Source organism: Calypte anna, chromosome 3, assembly GCF_003957555.1.
Source record: "Calypte anna isolate BGI_N300 chromosome 3, bCalAnn1_v1.p, whole genome shotgun sequence".
NCBI classification, from domain to species: Eukaryota; Metazoa; Chordata; class Aves; order Apodiformes; family Trochilidae; genus Calypte; species Calypte anna.
Genome location: NC_044246.1, coordinates 109,308,330 through 109,323,062, shown reverse-complemented (window position 1 = coordinate 109,323,062; position 14,733 = coordinate 109,308,330). Strand labels below are relative to the sequence as shown.

Genomic DNA, 14,733 nt, shown 5'->3' with positions numbered 1-14,733 from the left:
AATTCTGACTGAATATATGGAAAAAATTTTCACAAAGTGGTTAAGCATTGGAACAGGGTGTGGTTGTGAAATCCCCATCCTTGGAGGTTTTCAGGCAGTGACCAAACAAGACCCTGAGCAACCTGATATAACTGAAGCTATCCCTGCTCTGAGGGATATCCCTGATCTAAGCCTGCAGTAGATGACCTCTGGAGGCCCTCTTCACCCTAAACTACTCTGTTAACAGGCTGATATATAGGGGCACAAGCTCACCCAAGCCCAGAAAACATCTATGGAGGGAGGCACAAAAGCAGTAACAGCAGACTGTGTAAACTGCCTAGAATAAGGCTCAGAACTGCTCATACCCTCAGTGCAGCCAAGCACGTTTGCATTAACTTGCAATATGCCTTCTGCCCCTTTTAATCAGGGTTTTGTCAGTGGTCTGTCCCATTACTGCATGAATTCTAACAAATTCTAACCCAAGGAAGTATCCAACTTAAAACTGGTTACTGATGACTGATGAGCTGAATTAATATCACTTTAGCTGAAAGTGAAAGTGAAATATTTGTCCCTTCATTTGTCTGAATTGCTGCAACCAGGACCTCACACCAACAAGTTAATTCAGGCAGGCAGGGGGGTGGGGGTTGTTCTGGGATGTGTTTCTTCTGACCTAAAAGAACTCCATATCCTCAGCATGAGGACTAGTGATTAATGGCTAATGATTAACTTAGTGATTCTGCTAAGCCTTAATGACAAATGAAAAATAACACATTCCTCAGTCCATTTTTTTTCTTTTTTTGTGATGAGAACCTAAATTAATTAATAATAACCTACATTATTTTTGGAGAAATTAGGACTAGCACACAATTAGCAGGGCTTCAGAATTCAGCTATGAAAAGCTTTAAACTTTTCACCTACAGGCTCAGTTTCTGCCTTCCCAGGTTTTTGTGCCTCTCACTCCAACTCCACTGCTCAGTGCCTCATTCCCCAGGAGATGCGAACTGCTACAAACGCGGAGAAGTTCTCCAGCTCAGCGTCCAGCTGGTTGCTAAGGATCTGCATCAACCCATCCATCTTGGATGCCCTTTGGCACAGGGAAGCAGTTTGGACCTCCCGAGGCAGTGCTGCCGGTACCAGCACCCCGTAAAGCAAACAGCCCCCACACGCTCCCATCACCTTGAGCTCTCTTTAATGATTTCTTTTATGTAGATAACTGGCAAAACTCTCTCCGTGCCTGTACCTGCGCTGCCTGTTTCCTGGCAGAGGGTAGCACTGGTGACAAACTACATTTCCCAGGAGCCTGTTGCGCAGGATTCCCTCCTGTCCCTGCACTGGGACCCCGCAGCTTTGCGGGAGGCACCCGGGCTGCTGCGGTTCCCGGTGCTGGCGCTGGGGAAAGATGACCTTCAGCAAATTATCTCCTAAACGGCTCAGAACAGAGCTGAGCTAGGGTGTGCTTTATCCTCCAGAGCCTCCAAGGCTGGCTGCTTGGCTTTATTTCAGGTTTGACGCTAGATGTCACCTGCAGGAGAAGAAAAGAGCTTTCCTCTTCCAGAGAGATGGCCCCGAGCCAGCAAATTCGCTCTGTCAGCCTGTGCAGCGGCTGTGGCAGAACTAGGTACCATCCACCGGGATTTTCCGAGAGGGAAGGGGGACAAAATTGACTTCTGAGGGATGAGGGGTGGGTGGGGTGGGGACCTTCAGTCCCTCTACGCCTCCTTCTTTGGTCTTCACTCCGTTTTTTTCAACCCAGCAGAGCTGCTCCTTCCACTCGTGACTTTTCAAGGATTTCAGCCTTGATAATGCTTTAGGCCACCTGACCATGGCAGGAAGGAGATGTTTTATTTCGGGTTGAAATGTTTGGCTCCAAGGCTGCAGTCACATCTGTGACTGGTTTAAGTTATGCTCTTTCTGGGTGCCTGCAAGAAAACTAAAGATGCAGGATGATCTGTTGCCTGTTAGTAGCAAGAGGCAGAGTTTTTCAGGAATTTACTTAGTGCAGGTTAATAATAATAATAATAATAATAATAATAATAATAATAATAATAATAATAATAATAATAATAATAATAATAATAAAAGAATCTCACTATTCTGGTTATGGTGGAGGTTTCTATAAAGATGGAGTAAACTGCTCACTGAAATGCAAGAAAGAAGCACTGACATCTGCACAGCACTGTGTTGTGGCCAGTCATTTATTTGGATATTTTCTATAATTTCTGCAAGCTCTTACAGGCAAATCAGTTGCATCCATCTAATGATTTGCAACTTCTCAATCTTTGCTTCTCTTTGGACATGAATACCCAACTTAATTCACAAACTAAATCTGCTGAGGGTCTGACTGCATCCCCCCTCCTCTGGAAGGACCCTGTAGCTTTCTGTCTTGCAGAGGTATCAAACCAAAACCAACTCCTGCTCCTGGGAACACAGCACCTGAGACAGGCTGGGAAAGTCTCTCACCCCATGAGACATCTCTGGCCTGAAACTGAAATTAAAGGCAACAAATAAAGTATCCATACTGTTTCAGGAGCAGCCCTGGGGAGCTGAGGTGGAGGTGGGCCACCTTCTCTGGCCACCACTTAACTCCAGTGAGAAAAATAATGAGCTGAATTGATTTTTGTGTCTGCATCAGCAAAGCAGAATGTTTGAGGGTGGTTTGTAGGCTTGATGCTCACTTTGCATGGTTGTCTTCATTATAGTGGCCACTGTGGGATTGTTTCTAACTCTGTTACGTGTGCTTTTACCATGCTGGGGAGAACTGAAAAAGCCACATGCTTTACAAGAGATTTGACCGATCTTTAATCAGGGGGAGTAACTGGACTTTTAACAGGATTTTTAATCCAGAGTCTCTTGCAAAGCAGGCATATTGCATGATGAATCTGCAAAAAGAGACGTGGTGTTTGGCAGAAACGTCTTTTGGTTACTTATGCTCTGAGCCACTTTTATCAGATCTGGACATGAATCTCCTCTTCTCCACAGATCACCTGCACTCACGTTGGGTACAGTCCCTGCTGCCTGCTGGTGCTTGCACAGCCCCCTTGGCCACAGGGTAGAGAGAACTGTGTAACCATCGTGGCAGTTCTCCCTGCAGCTTCACCCAGAATCACATTTGTTCCCTGCTTTTTCGTTCCAGTGACTTTTCCCCTGGATCTCACAAAAACTCGGCTGCAGGTCCAAGGTGAAGCCGCTGCTCGTCGCCATGGAGCTGCCTGGGGCAGGAGGGTCCCTCACCGGGGCATGCTGGGCACCATGGCTGGCATCCTGCAAGAGGAGGGCTTGCAAAAGCTCTGGCAAGGAGCCACACCAGCTGTCTACCGCCAAATAGGTGACTATCTGCTCGTGAGAGGACAAGGTTGGGTCCTGCCTTCTGCAGCCAACAGCCTTTTGGTGTGAGCTTGCACTGTCTTCTTGTACTTCCAGTATATCTGAGAGGGTTTCTCCAGCCTGCCCTTCAATCCCTCCAGTCTGCCAGGGGTGGTTTAGACTAAGTGTTAGGAAGGATTTCTTAAAGTATGGTCTTAAGTTCTGCCAGGGGAAGTTTAGGTTGGATATTAGGAAGAAATTCTTTCCAGAGAGGGTGATCAGGCATTGGAATGGGCTGCCCAGGGAGGGGGTGGATTCTCCATCCCTGGAAGTTTTTAAGAAGAGACTGAATGTGGCACTCAGTGCCATGGTCTGGGAACCACGGGGGGAGTGGATCAAGGGTTGGACTTGATGATCTCAGAGCTCCTTTCCAACCTGACTGATTCTGTGATTCTTTACTGGAAGAGCAGTCAAGCACTGGAACAGGCTGCCCGGGAAGGTTGTGGAGTCACTATCCCTAGAAGTGTTCAAAAAATGAGTACATGTGGCACTTCAAGACATACTCTGCTGGGCATGGTGTGTTTATTTCTGGGGTGACAGACTCTGTGATTTTAGAGGCCTTTTCCAACCATGTCAATTCTGTGATTTGAAATATGTAAGATTTTCACTCAGTCCCCTCTTTTATGTCTCTTGCCCATTCTGTCACAGCTTTAATGTGGCTTCTGGGAAAGCAAAATGTAATTTTCCTGTCATCTTCACAGGAAAGTCTTCAGTGCAAGCAGGCACTCAAGGGTCCTCAGAACAATAAATATCCTTTATTTGAGGGAAGTGGGCATGGGTTGGTAAAAAAAGATGACATTGCAAGCACAATGATGAAGAAATATATTAGTGGTTTGGCTACAGGTAACAGCTTTCTGTGTTTTATTTGGAAATAAGGTGACAGCAACAAACCTCAAAAGCACTTGTGGGAGGTTTTGTGCTTGGCATCAGCTGAGAGGGAAGCAATGCAGTTGCATGTCCTTAGCATGCAGGTATAAGCTCCATGTAGGTACAAGCATCCTCCTGGCAGACGTGTGGCTCAGCCAGAGAAATTCCTGATGCTAAAAATTTCCAGCTCTAGCATTGCTACCAGGAGCCCCCCCACTTTCCCCATTTTGGTCACTTACATGAAAGCAGTGACCCAAGCAGGTTCCAGAGTGTTTTACAATCAGTCTCTTGACTTCTTCATCACAGCATGACCTCCAGAAATAGCAGACCCAAGAATCATCTCTTGGTTTTGTTTTCCACAGTGTACTCTGGTGTTCGGATGGTTGCGTACGAACATCTTCGTGACTCCATGCTTGGCAAGTCTGAGGATGAAACCTTTCCTTTCTGGTAAAATTTCCTTTCTGGTAATGTTGCATATTTATATTTTTGTCTGTTTGGGGATCTTCCTTACTGTACGAGTCCTGCAGCCCTAAAAACTGCCTTTTTCTCACCTACCCTAAGGAGAGGAAATAGAAAGTAGGGGGCTAAGGACTGATACAGACTTTCTGATTTGAGTTCCTGGGGAATCTCTTTTCATTCTGTTGGGAACAGAACTTAAGAAATATTGAAAGAGGTTTCTCAGAGGCTTAAGTAGGATGATGAGTACTCTAGTAAGGATACTAAGGAGATGGAGAAGCATGATAAACCACATTGATAGGAACAGCTGCCCAAGGCTGGCAGGAGTTGACCTGGATGAGAATGGAGCCAGGGTGGCTTTACCATGACTCCAGGTCTGTGATGTAGTCACAGCTCTTTTTTCATTTTCATGTGGGTCAAGGGGTAGGAAATGCAGGTAAATTCTGGCTGACAGTGCAGCTGTGTGTGACAGCTGCTGGAGAAGCTGTGAACAATTGCACAAACCTGACACTAGGATGAGGAACTGTGACCACAGCTGCCTGGGTAATGCAAACCAGAGCTTCAGCTGAGCCAAGCTGGACTTGCAGCTTCTGCTCTGCTCAGCTCTGAGATCATCCAAGACTCCATTAACTCCACACAGGGTGAGGACACAGTTCCAAAAGTATGATGGATATGTCAAATACCCTCTGGAGTTTCGAGGAAAAGAAGTGAGGGGTGGTACATCTCACAGCTGCCAGAGGGTTGGATTCTGCTGGATGTTGGCCAGCAGCCATATGGCAGTGCTTTGCTGGTTTGCTGTTTTCTGTACTGCCTGGGTAAGGCACTATTGAGCCATTGGATTATTACCTGGGGTGTAAGAAGAGGCAGGTGTGCTGATCCTGGTGGTGCATTTCAGCCCAGGAGATGGAAACATTCTGGCTACTGAAGATTGTGAAGGAAAAGGCAGTATTTCCTCCCTCAGTGTGTGGCAGATGATAACCTAAGTGAAATCCGTGCTTCATCCCTGAGGAGTGATTCCTATAAACAACAAACCCAGAATCTTTGTTTTGCAAGTTCAACTCAACAACAGTTGAATCTCAGTCTTTTTTGACAAATCAAGTAGTATGTAGCCACAGCATTAGCTCTTCATCTGTGGGGAAAGAAGCAGCTTTTTCTGTAAGTTCTATAAAAACTGATCATTTCTAACTGTCAAATCCTTATTGTTAAAATGTTGGCCGTGTATTTTTACAATCACACACAGTATCAAAACTAATCAACTATTTTACTCCAAAATCAAATCTTGGCTCCAAAATGTAGCTGGTTCCAAGATGGGATTTATAAAATCTAATACAAATTAGTACTTATCATGCTTGGTGCTATGGGAAGGGATATAGTACCACGGTTTCTGGTTCAATTAAAGTAAGAAGAACCAGAAAATTAACACAGCACATCTATTAGCAATGGGAGGTAAAAAAAGTTTTATGTATCAGCAAGCAGTTTAGAATTTGAGATTGGCATTCAGCTATTATAATATGTGAAGCCCCATCCCTTACTTGTGCACCTTGCCATCCTGCCTTTAAACTTTAAGCAAAGAGCACAAAGTAATCTGGAGAGGAAGCAGAGTATCTTGGTGATGTTTAATAACTTGATTTTTTTTCCCTAGAGAAGCTTTAATCCTTTCTTAAATTTGACAGAAGTATTTCTGAGCACCTTAACTACCTGCAGTCCCACAATGATTACCTTAACTTTAGCTGTTCGAATAAGCAATAACCCTTTGCACTTCTTTCCCTGGGGTTGTGCTGCTCAACTCTGCAGCTCGAACGCTGCGATTTGTAAAAAAAAAATGCAGTTTATTCTGGAGCAGATTTTCTTTCCCGGTTTGGCAGGAAAGCTGTAGTTGGAGGCATGGCTGCCGGTGCCATTGGACAGTTTTTTGCCAGCCCAACTGATCTGGTGAAGGTGCAGATGCAGATGGAAGGAAAAAGGAAGTTGGAAGGAAAGCCATTACGGTTGGTTCCTCTAAAAGCTGGTATTTTTTTCCTTACTTTCCTTACTCTTTGGTCCCCAAGCTTGGTTCTCTCTGTCTTCTGCCATCCCCCTCCCAGCTTCTCAGAACCTTTTTGGGAGAAGAGCAGTGCCTGGGAGGCACCTGATGGCTCTGGACAGCAGAGAGGGTGACTCCCAGATGTCCTTACTCTTGCCAGTGCTCTGCAAGGAGAAGGGAAGGATGCTTTCTGAAGAAGGAAAGCTGGAAGAAAGGATGGGGTAAAAGGCTCATGCAGGATGCACTGGGGGCAGGGAAGGGCTGCATTGCCTGCAAACATCAGGGCTCAAGACTCTCCTGCAGATACCAGGACATGCTGCTCTTTGAATGCAAAACTGCTGGCACCTTTTAGTGTCTTCTACATTTAGCATTGCAGCCCAGCTGTGGGATTAATGGGTTGTCAGTCATTAGTAATCAGATTGTTGCTTCCCTGAGTAACTAGTATGCTTAGTAAATATTTGGCATGAAAGTCAGAGATGGATCCAAAAATTGGTTAAAAAATTGATCCAGAGGGCCAGATCCTTACAGGTATAAATTGCCTTTCTTATGGGAAGATGTGGTGCATCAAAGTGCTGGAGTATGCAAGGATTTCTCCAATAGCTGGGCTCTCTACTTAATAGCTGGGTGCTGATTTCAGGTTTCAAGGAGTGCACCATGCCTTTATGAAGATCCTGTCTGAAGGAGGAATACGAGGTCTCTGGGCTGGATGGGTGCCAAATGTCCAGAGAGCTGCTCTGGTGAACATGGGAGGTAAATTCCAGAACTTGCTCTGTAGTGCTTAAGGCCTCATCTAAGTTTTAAAGAAAGTCCAGCTGCTCTCCTGGTCTTTGTCTGCTGGTTATCAATACAGGAGGCTTGTCTGAAGGACACTGCAGGTGACTTCTTCCTTGAGCATTTTGTTCCTGTGGAAATCAGGCTGCATAAAAATAAGACTGTGTCTGTGTCTGTGTCTGAAGGATGGTGGGCAGGGAGCTGATGGGGTGGGTCCCTAACAAAGACCTCCACAGGCACACCCCAGCTCCCTGATGCCCATGAAAGGTGAGCAGGACAGAGGCAGCAAAGGCAGCCAGGTTCCACTGAGATCCAGATCCTCAAGAAACATGTGGTGAGGAGACAGGTCTGAGGCCAAGCCAGGAAACTAAGCCAGCATCAGATCTGGTGATCAGATCATAGAATCATAGAATCATAGAATCCTAGGGGTTAGAAGGGACCTCGAAAGATCATCTAGTCCAACCCCCCCTGCCAGAGCAGGGCCACCTAGAGTACATCGTGCAGGAACGTGTCCAAGCGGGTTTTGAATGTCTCCAGTGAAGGAGACTCCACAACCTCCCTGGGCAGCCTGTTCCAGGGCTCTGTCACCCTTACAGTAAAAAAATTTTTTTGAATATTCAACTTGAACCTCCTGTGCTCCAATTTACACCCATTACCCCTTGTCCTATCACTGGTCATCACTGAGAAAAGCCTAACTCCATCTCACAGCTCAGTGATTACCAGCAGGTCTGTGGTGGTAAGAAATGTCCAAGGTTGAGCTTGGTAGACAGTCCATGGAGCAGTGTCCTGACCAACAAGCTCTACAGCCCAAGGATGGTGTGATGGAGCTGTGGATACACCTGAAGTGTAGTTCAGGCAGAGACTGAAGGTTGTAAGGTGTAGTGGCTGCCTGTGTGCTCGTTTGATCCGAAAGGCATTCCCTCCTTCCCTCCTTTCCTGTGCCTCTCCAAAACCTCTAGGATATGTTGGGTGGGTAACAGGATGAGGTTCAACATGGCCAAGTGCCGTGTTCTGCACTTTGGCCACAACAACCCCATGGGGAGCTCCAGGCTGGGGACAGAGTGGTTGGAGAGCAGCCAGGCAGAAAGGGACCTGGGAGTTTGGATTGACAGGAAGCTGAACATGAGCCAGCAGTGTGCCCAGGTGGCCAAGAAGGCCAATGGCATCCTGGCCTGTATCAGGAACAGCGTGGCCAGCAGGTCCAAGGAGGTGATTCTGCCCCTGTACTCAGCGCTGGTGAGGCCACAGCTTGAGTCCTGTGTCCAGTTCTGGGCCCCTCAGTTTAGGAAGGAGATTGAGGTGCTGGAGCAGGTCCAAAGGAGGCAACTAGGCTGGTGAAGGGACTCGAGCACAGACCCTGTGAGGAGAGGCTGAGAGAGCTGGGGGTGTTCAGTCTGGAGAAGAGGAGGCTCAGAGGAGACCTCATCACTCTCTACAACTCCCTGAAAGGAGGTTGGAGCCATGGGGGGGTTGGTCTCTTTTCCCAGGCAACTCTCAGCAAGACAAGAGGGCATGGTCTCAAGTTGTGCCAGGGGAGGTTTAGGTTGGATATTAGAAAGAATTTCTTTACCAAGAGGGTGATCAGACACTGGAATGGGCTGCCCAGGGAAGTAGTGGATTCTCCATCCCTGGAGATATTTCAAAAGAGACTGGATGTGGCACTCAGTGCCATGGGCTGGTAACTGCAGTGGTAGTGGATCAGGGGTTGGACTCGATGATCTCTGAGGTCCCTTCCAGCCAATTCTATGATTCTATGATTCTATGAAGAGGGAGATATCTTAGGGACCAAAAGACACAGCCAGTGGGAGCCCACCATAAACCCTCACTCTGTGCTTGGTGGCACACCCTGTAGCATCACCTTGGCAATGTTTTATTTTGCATGCTTGAATTCCTTTGGCATGGTGACTATCGAGTCCTGCAGCATTCAGCACAGGGGTGTGTTAGCAACACGACCAAAATAATATCTCTGAAGGCAGAGTATCAGGGGTGGTGTAAGCTGAGATTTTGCTGAGGAGTAGTAGTGGAATCACTGGATGGATAGTTTGTAGCTGGAGCTGCTAAATGAGAGCTACATCATGACTGTTACCTGAGCTATGTATCTCCATACACAGCATTAATGTGCAGTCTGAACATGAAAACTGAGACAAGGAAACCTTTTTACAAGTGGGAAGTTATTTTTCCCTGGGTATGTTTGGGCTGTGAAGCACCATGAAGTGCCAGGAGGGTCACCCTGGTTGGCAGGTTGGGCTCTGAAGTTTAAGGGCTGCTGTAAACTTCCCAGTCACTGCTGCTGAGATGCCCAGAGTCTGTAACTCATGTCTGCTTTCAGAAGAAGATGATATAACTCTCATGACATCATCTACATTTTTTTCCCCTAACATTTCTAATGCTTTTCTAAAAGGTGGGAGAGGTAGAACCACCCTTACAGTTTGAGGCTTGAGTTATTTTGCAGAATTTTCAATTTGGGATCCATTTTATCATTTGTAGGGTAAATCAGAGACGATTGTAGTGGCATGGAGGATGTACTCACATGTCTAACAACAGGACCTGGGTGGCACAACCACGATCAGAACCTGGGGGCAGAGTTCTAGCTGTGCCAGGGGGAGGACCTGCACTGGAAATTTTATGTCATGCCAAGCCATTCACTTCTGACAATGCTGTTTTTTCTCATCCTCTTTACAGATCTGACCACATATGACTCAGTGAAACATTTTTTGCTTCTGAACACTCCTCTTGTGGACAGCAGTGTGACTCAAAGTGTTGCCAGGTGCCCTATTCCCTGATTTTTTTTCTGCTCTGGAGCATTTATTTAATCCATTAGTGGATTCTCCATCCCTGGAGATATTTAAAAAGAGACTGGATGTGGCACTCAGTGCCATGGTCTAGCAACCGCAACGGTGGTTCAAGGGTTGGACTCGATGATCTCTGAGGTCCCTTCCAACCCAGCCAATTCTATGATTCTATGATTCTATGATTTCCAGCCTCACAGTCTGAATCTACCTCTCTGTGCCAGCAGAAGCCCCTGCTGCTTGGTTGTGATATTGCTCATAAAATACAACTTTATAACTATTTTTTTTCCCCTGAGAGGACTTCTGAAAAGATGCAAAGGATGCAACAGCCACTGCTATAAAACTGCCCTCGCCAGAAGTGCCTTGCTGATACATTTAAACACCTCAAATTTGTGAAAAGCACAGGAATTTTCACTTTCCTAGATATGCTACTATTTTCCCCAACCTAGTTTTAATTTTAGCAAGCTGTAAGAACGGGCAATATAAACTCTCCCTTAAATTATGAAGAAATCTGCTTTGTATAAACAATGTCATAAATTGCCTGCTGTGGATCCTTTATCCCTGCCTCAGAACTGCACCCAGAGAGTGTGCTGGTGCTGGGAAGACATCAAGAGCAATACTTGCAAGCCTTCTCCCAAATCAAGCTTATGTTATGAAGTATTACTCATTATTTTGTGCTTTATGAAACAGTATGAAACTATTCATGAAACTGTTTGGGGTTTTTTTGAAACAGTATGAAACTACTTATGATTTTTTTTTTTTAATTTATTGTTAGAACTGGAATCATGATGCTTAGATTGTCACGATAAATCTTAGTTTCTTTGTTAATTATCTGCTTCCCTTGACAGCTGCTGCTCTGGCCTGGTTGCTGCTGTCCTGGGAACTCCTGCTGATGTGGTCAAAACCCGGATAATGAACCAGCCCAGAGATGCACAGGGAAGGTACAACAGCCATGTCAGAGATTGAATTTTCTGTAAAAAACTGAAACCCTGAGTCTCAATGATTTCACAGGGAGCAAAGTGCCAAGTCTTCAATTTGCTTTTCATCTTCCTGACAATCATTTTACTATTTTAGTTTTGCATGTCCAGGAGGGCTTGTGGTGATGCCCAGTTATTATTTAGTGCATCTCAGTGCTGATGAGACCCCAGGGAGCTTACAAAGGAGGAGCTCTGTCTTGTACAGATGTCTCTGATACACATTATTTTTCAAGGGAGGTGGGATTTATTTTTTTTTAAATTGCATATTTGTAGACCTAACAGTATTTGTTGTCCTCACACATTGCCAGAGGTCTGCTGTACAAGTCTTCCATGGACTGCTTGGTTCAAACTGTAGAGGGTGAAGGGTTTCTGTCTCTGTACAAAGGCTTTATACCCACCTGGATGCGAATGGTAAGGCCCTTTTTATTCTCTTTACAAGAAGCGTGAAAAAGTTTGCATTAAAATATAAGGAGTTCCTTCTCAGTCAACACTTTTCCAAAACTCTGTGGGTCTCTTGATTTATTTAATAGGAGTTAGTGGAGTTGAATGTAATGGATGACTCAACTTCTTGTACTGACACTTCCATTATGCAGCCTCTTGCATCTCTTTAACCTGGAAAACGCCACACTCCTTAATTACTTGTGATTTTCCTTATTTTTTTCACAGTTTCAGGCTCCCTCCTTTCTCCCTTCCTAAGCTCTCCTCTCTTCCCTTCTTTCCCCCAGCCCTGGACTCACTTTGCATCCCTCTTACTTTCATTCCTCCTCTCCTGATCCCAGAACTCATAGAATCATAGAATCATAGAATTGGCTGGGTTGGAAGGGACCTCAGAGATCATCGAGTCCAACCCTTGAACCACCGTTGCGATTCCCAGCCCATGGCACTGAGTGCCACATCCAGTCTCTTTTGAAATATCTCCAGGGATGGAGAATCCACTACTTCCCTGGGCAGCCCATTGCAATGCTTGATCACTCTCTCTGTAAAGAAATTCTTTCTAATATCCAACCTAAACCTCCCCTGGCACAACTTAAGACCATGCCCTCTTGTCTTGTTGAAAGTTGTCTGGCAAAAGAGATCAACCCCCCCCTGGCTCCAGCCTCCTTTCAGGGAGTTGTAGAGAGTGATGAGGTCTCCCCTGAGCCTCCTCTTCTTTAGGCTCCACCTTATTATTACAGACTTCAATTTTTACAGTGTCAAGAGACTCTCTAACATATAGAGCTACCCCTCCACCTCTCCTACCCTGCCTGTCTCTTCTGAAGAGCCTGTAGCCACCCATGGCTACAATTGTTTTATTACTGCACTATCCCAGATCTCACTTTTGCCCCTCTTGTGTTCAGGCTGGCAGCTGGAACTCAGCTGCCTGAACTCTTAGTTTGGGCAAGGGACAATTCCCAATAGCAAATTTGGATGTGACCACATATTTTTTGATTGCTTTGGGGTTTTTTTGGGGGGGGGGGGTTTTGGCTTTTGTTTGTTTGGGTTTTTGTTTTGATTTTTATTTTATAAGTGTGTAAGAATTTAACAGTGTGGCTATGTCTGAACTCTGCCAGCTGGCTGCAGGGTCTTGACACTGTTTAACTCACCAGATTCAGCACTGTGATCAAAGGCAAAATCCTCCTCTGGAGGAGCAGGAAAAAGTGTTTTCTAGGCACAAGGCAGCCTGATCTATTGCAAAAAAATATTAAAAATTAAAGTAGCTCAACTAAGTGGATGCATGATATAAATTTTATGCAATGAGAACTGTGTAATTTTCTGGTTAAAGTTTTATAACAAGTAAAACCTTAAAAAAAGTGCTTTGAAAATAATTCAGGCTGAAACATTTCAGGGCAAATATTTATGGGCTGGCAGAAAAAAATATTTTAGGTGTCTTGTGAGGGACTGGGTAATCTTAACCTTGTGTTACACTATAATTTTTGCATGAGAGACATAATGTGAAACTGAGTATAAGAATATGATTTTTAAGAGGACACAATTTAATATGTTCATTTATTGGATCATTTCTGATTTAAGCCTCTGATTCTGTGTTTGCTTTTGCAGGCTCCTTGGTCACTGGTATTCTGGCTTACCTATGAACAAATCAGAAAGATCTGTGGAGTTAGTTCTTTTTAAAATCATGAAACCACTTCAATATTCACAAAACACAGAAGAATTGGAAGGCTGAATTCTCATTTCACAAGACATCTGGATCCCACAGGATCTCATTTAGAAGACTGGTAATAGGATCACAAGTCTAGGTTGCAGCCCCAAATCCAATCTTCATGTGTTAAGAGTAAACATGACTTAAGGATGCTATTTACTTGTCAGACTGCTTTAAGAAATTCAAGTTATCCACAGAATGTAATTGCCACAATAGTACTTCAGTTGGCAGCCAGCTTCTGAAACAGTAAACAAAATGTACCAATCAAGTAGAATATAATAGTGTTTGCTTGTTTGATAGTAGAGATTGTTCCTATTAAGGACAAGAGCACGTTGAACAACACAGCACTGAATATCTTCTCTGGCTAAAATGTCTATAAAATTATTTGGGATTTTTTGTTGTTCTTACCTTTGCACAGACATAAAAAGCTACTTCTGTTTAGTCTGATGCCTCAGCAAAGCAAGCCTGTAGTTCTGGGAACTTAAAAAAATTAAAGCAGTTTACCTGATTTCAAATTTGCTTGGCAATAAAGGTGGCAGGGGTTGTGTTCTTCCTGCATTCCAGAGACCACCTGAGCTCTTCACTCAGCCCTGGAATTTCCATGAGGAAAATGCAGTCCTGTGCCCAGGGGATCAAAAGCTTAGGTTGCTCTGCCCCTCTAGCAGAAGCTCCTGATGTGTCAGACTGGATCATCTTCCATGGGAATACACACTGCCCTTTTTACATCTCTTGTAAACAGAGAATAAAATGTTCTCTTAAAAACAAAACAAACAACTCCAAAATATTTGAATATGAGTGATTTTTTTTTTAAACCTAAGGGCTTTTAGATTTCATAGGACTGCTTCTGTCACTAGGCTTATCTTTGGCAACCAGGAGGCAAAAATGCAGTACAAAAGCAATCAGAACAAAGCTGGCTTTGGTTTAGCACTGTCTAGAAATGAACTGACTGTGCAAGTCTTAAGTTTTCTGAGTAACTACTCAGGATTCCTCCTAAAGTAATCTTTGCTACTAGTGTCTTCAATGGGCCAATTTCTGACTAAATGCACTTTGGGCCTCTTCTTGGCTTGCACTTGTACTTTTTGATTTTATTTTAGTTCCGGTGGGGCTACGTGCAATTGGGTGTGTGGAAAAGAATTCATGTCACCATTATTAGGAGGTGAGAAGTTTTTGTTCAGAGATATTGTTATTTTTCTACTTGTTACCCTGGGAAAAAATCTGAGTTCTTTTCTTCTTGCATATCATCACCATGGATTATAAACCAGCAGTCAAATCTGCTTCTGTTATATCCTGAGTGGTCCTGCCTGCTCTCCCATTACTCAGATAAACCCAGTGATGGATATGGAGAAATATCTGATTTGTTTAGTTAAAAAC

At 44.6% G+C, this 14,733-nt stretch overlaps 1 protein-coding gene across 1 annotated transcript; it reads left to right on the top strand.

Annotated features, from left to right (window-relative positions):
* Window positions 1–1,494: 1,494 nt before the first annotated feature.
* On the top strand, window positions 1,495–13,341 carry SLC25A27 (solute carrier family 25 member 27). Its single transcript, XM_008499839.2, has 9 exons — window positions 1,495–1,597; window positions 3,113–3,304; window positions 4,572–4,656; window positions 6,531–6,653; window positions 7,326–7,438; window positions 10,142–10,226; window positions 11,097–11,189; window positions 11,534–11,636; window positions 13,263–13,341. Exons 1-9 carry the CDS (start codon window positions 1,495–1,497, stop codon window positions 13,332–13,334), a joined length of 969 nt encoding a protein of 322 aa, XP_008498061.2. The 3' UTR covers window positions 13,335–13,341.
* Window positions 13,342–14,733: the final 1,392 nt, after the last annotated feature.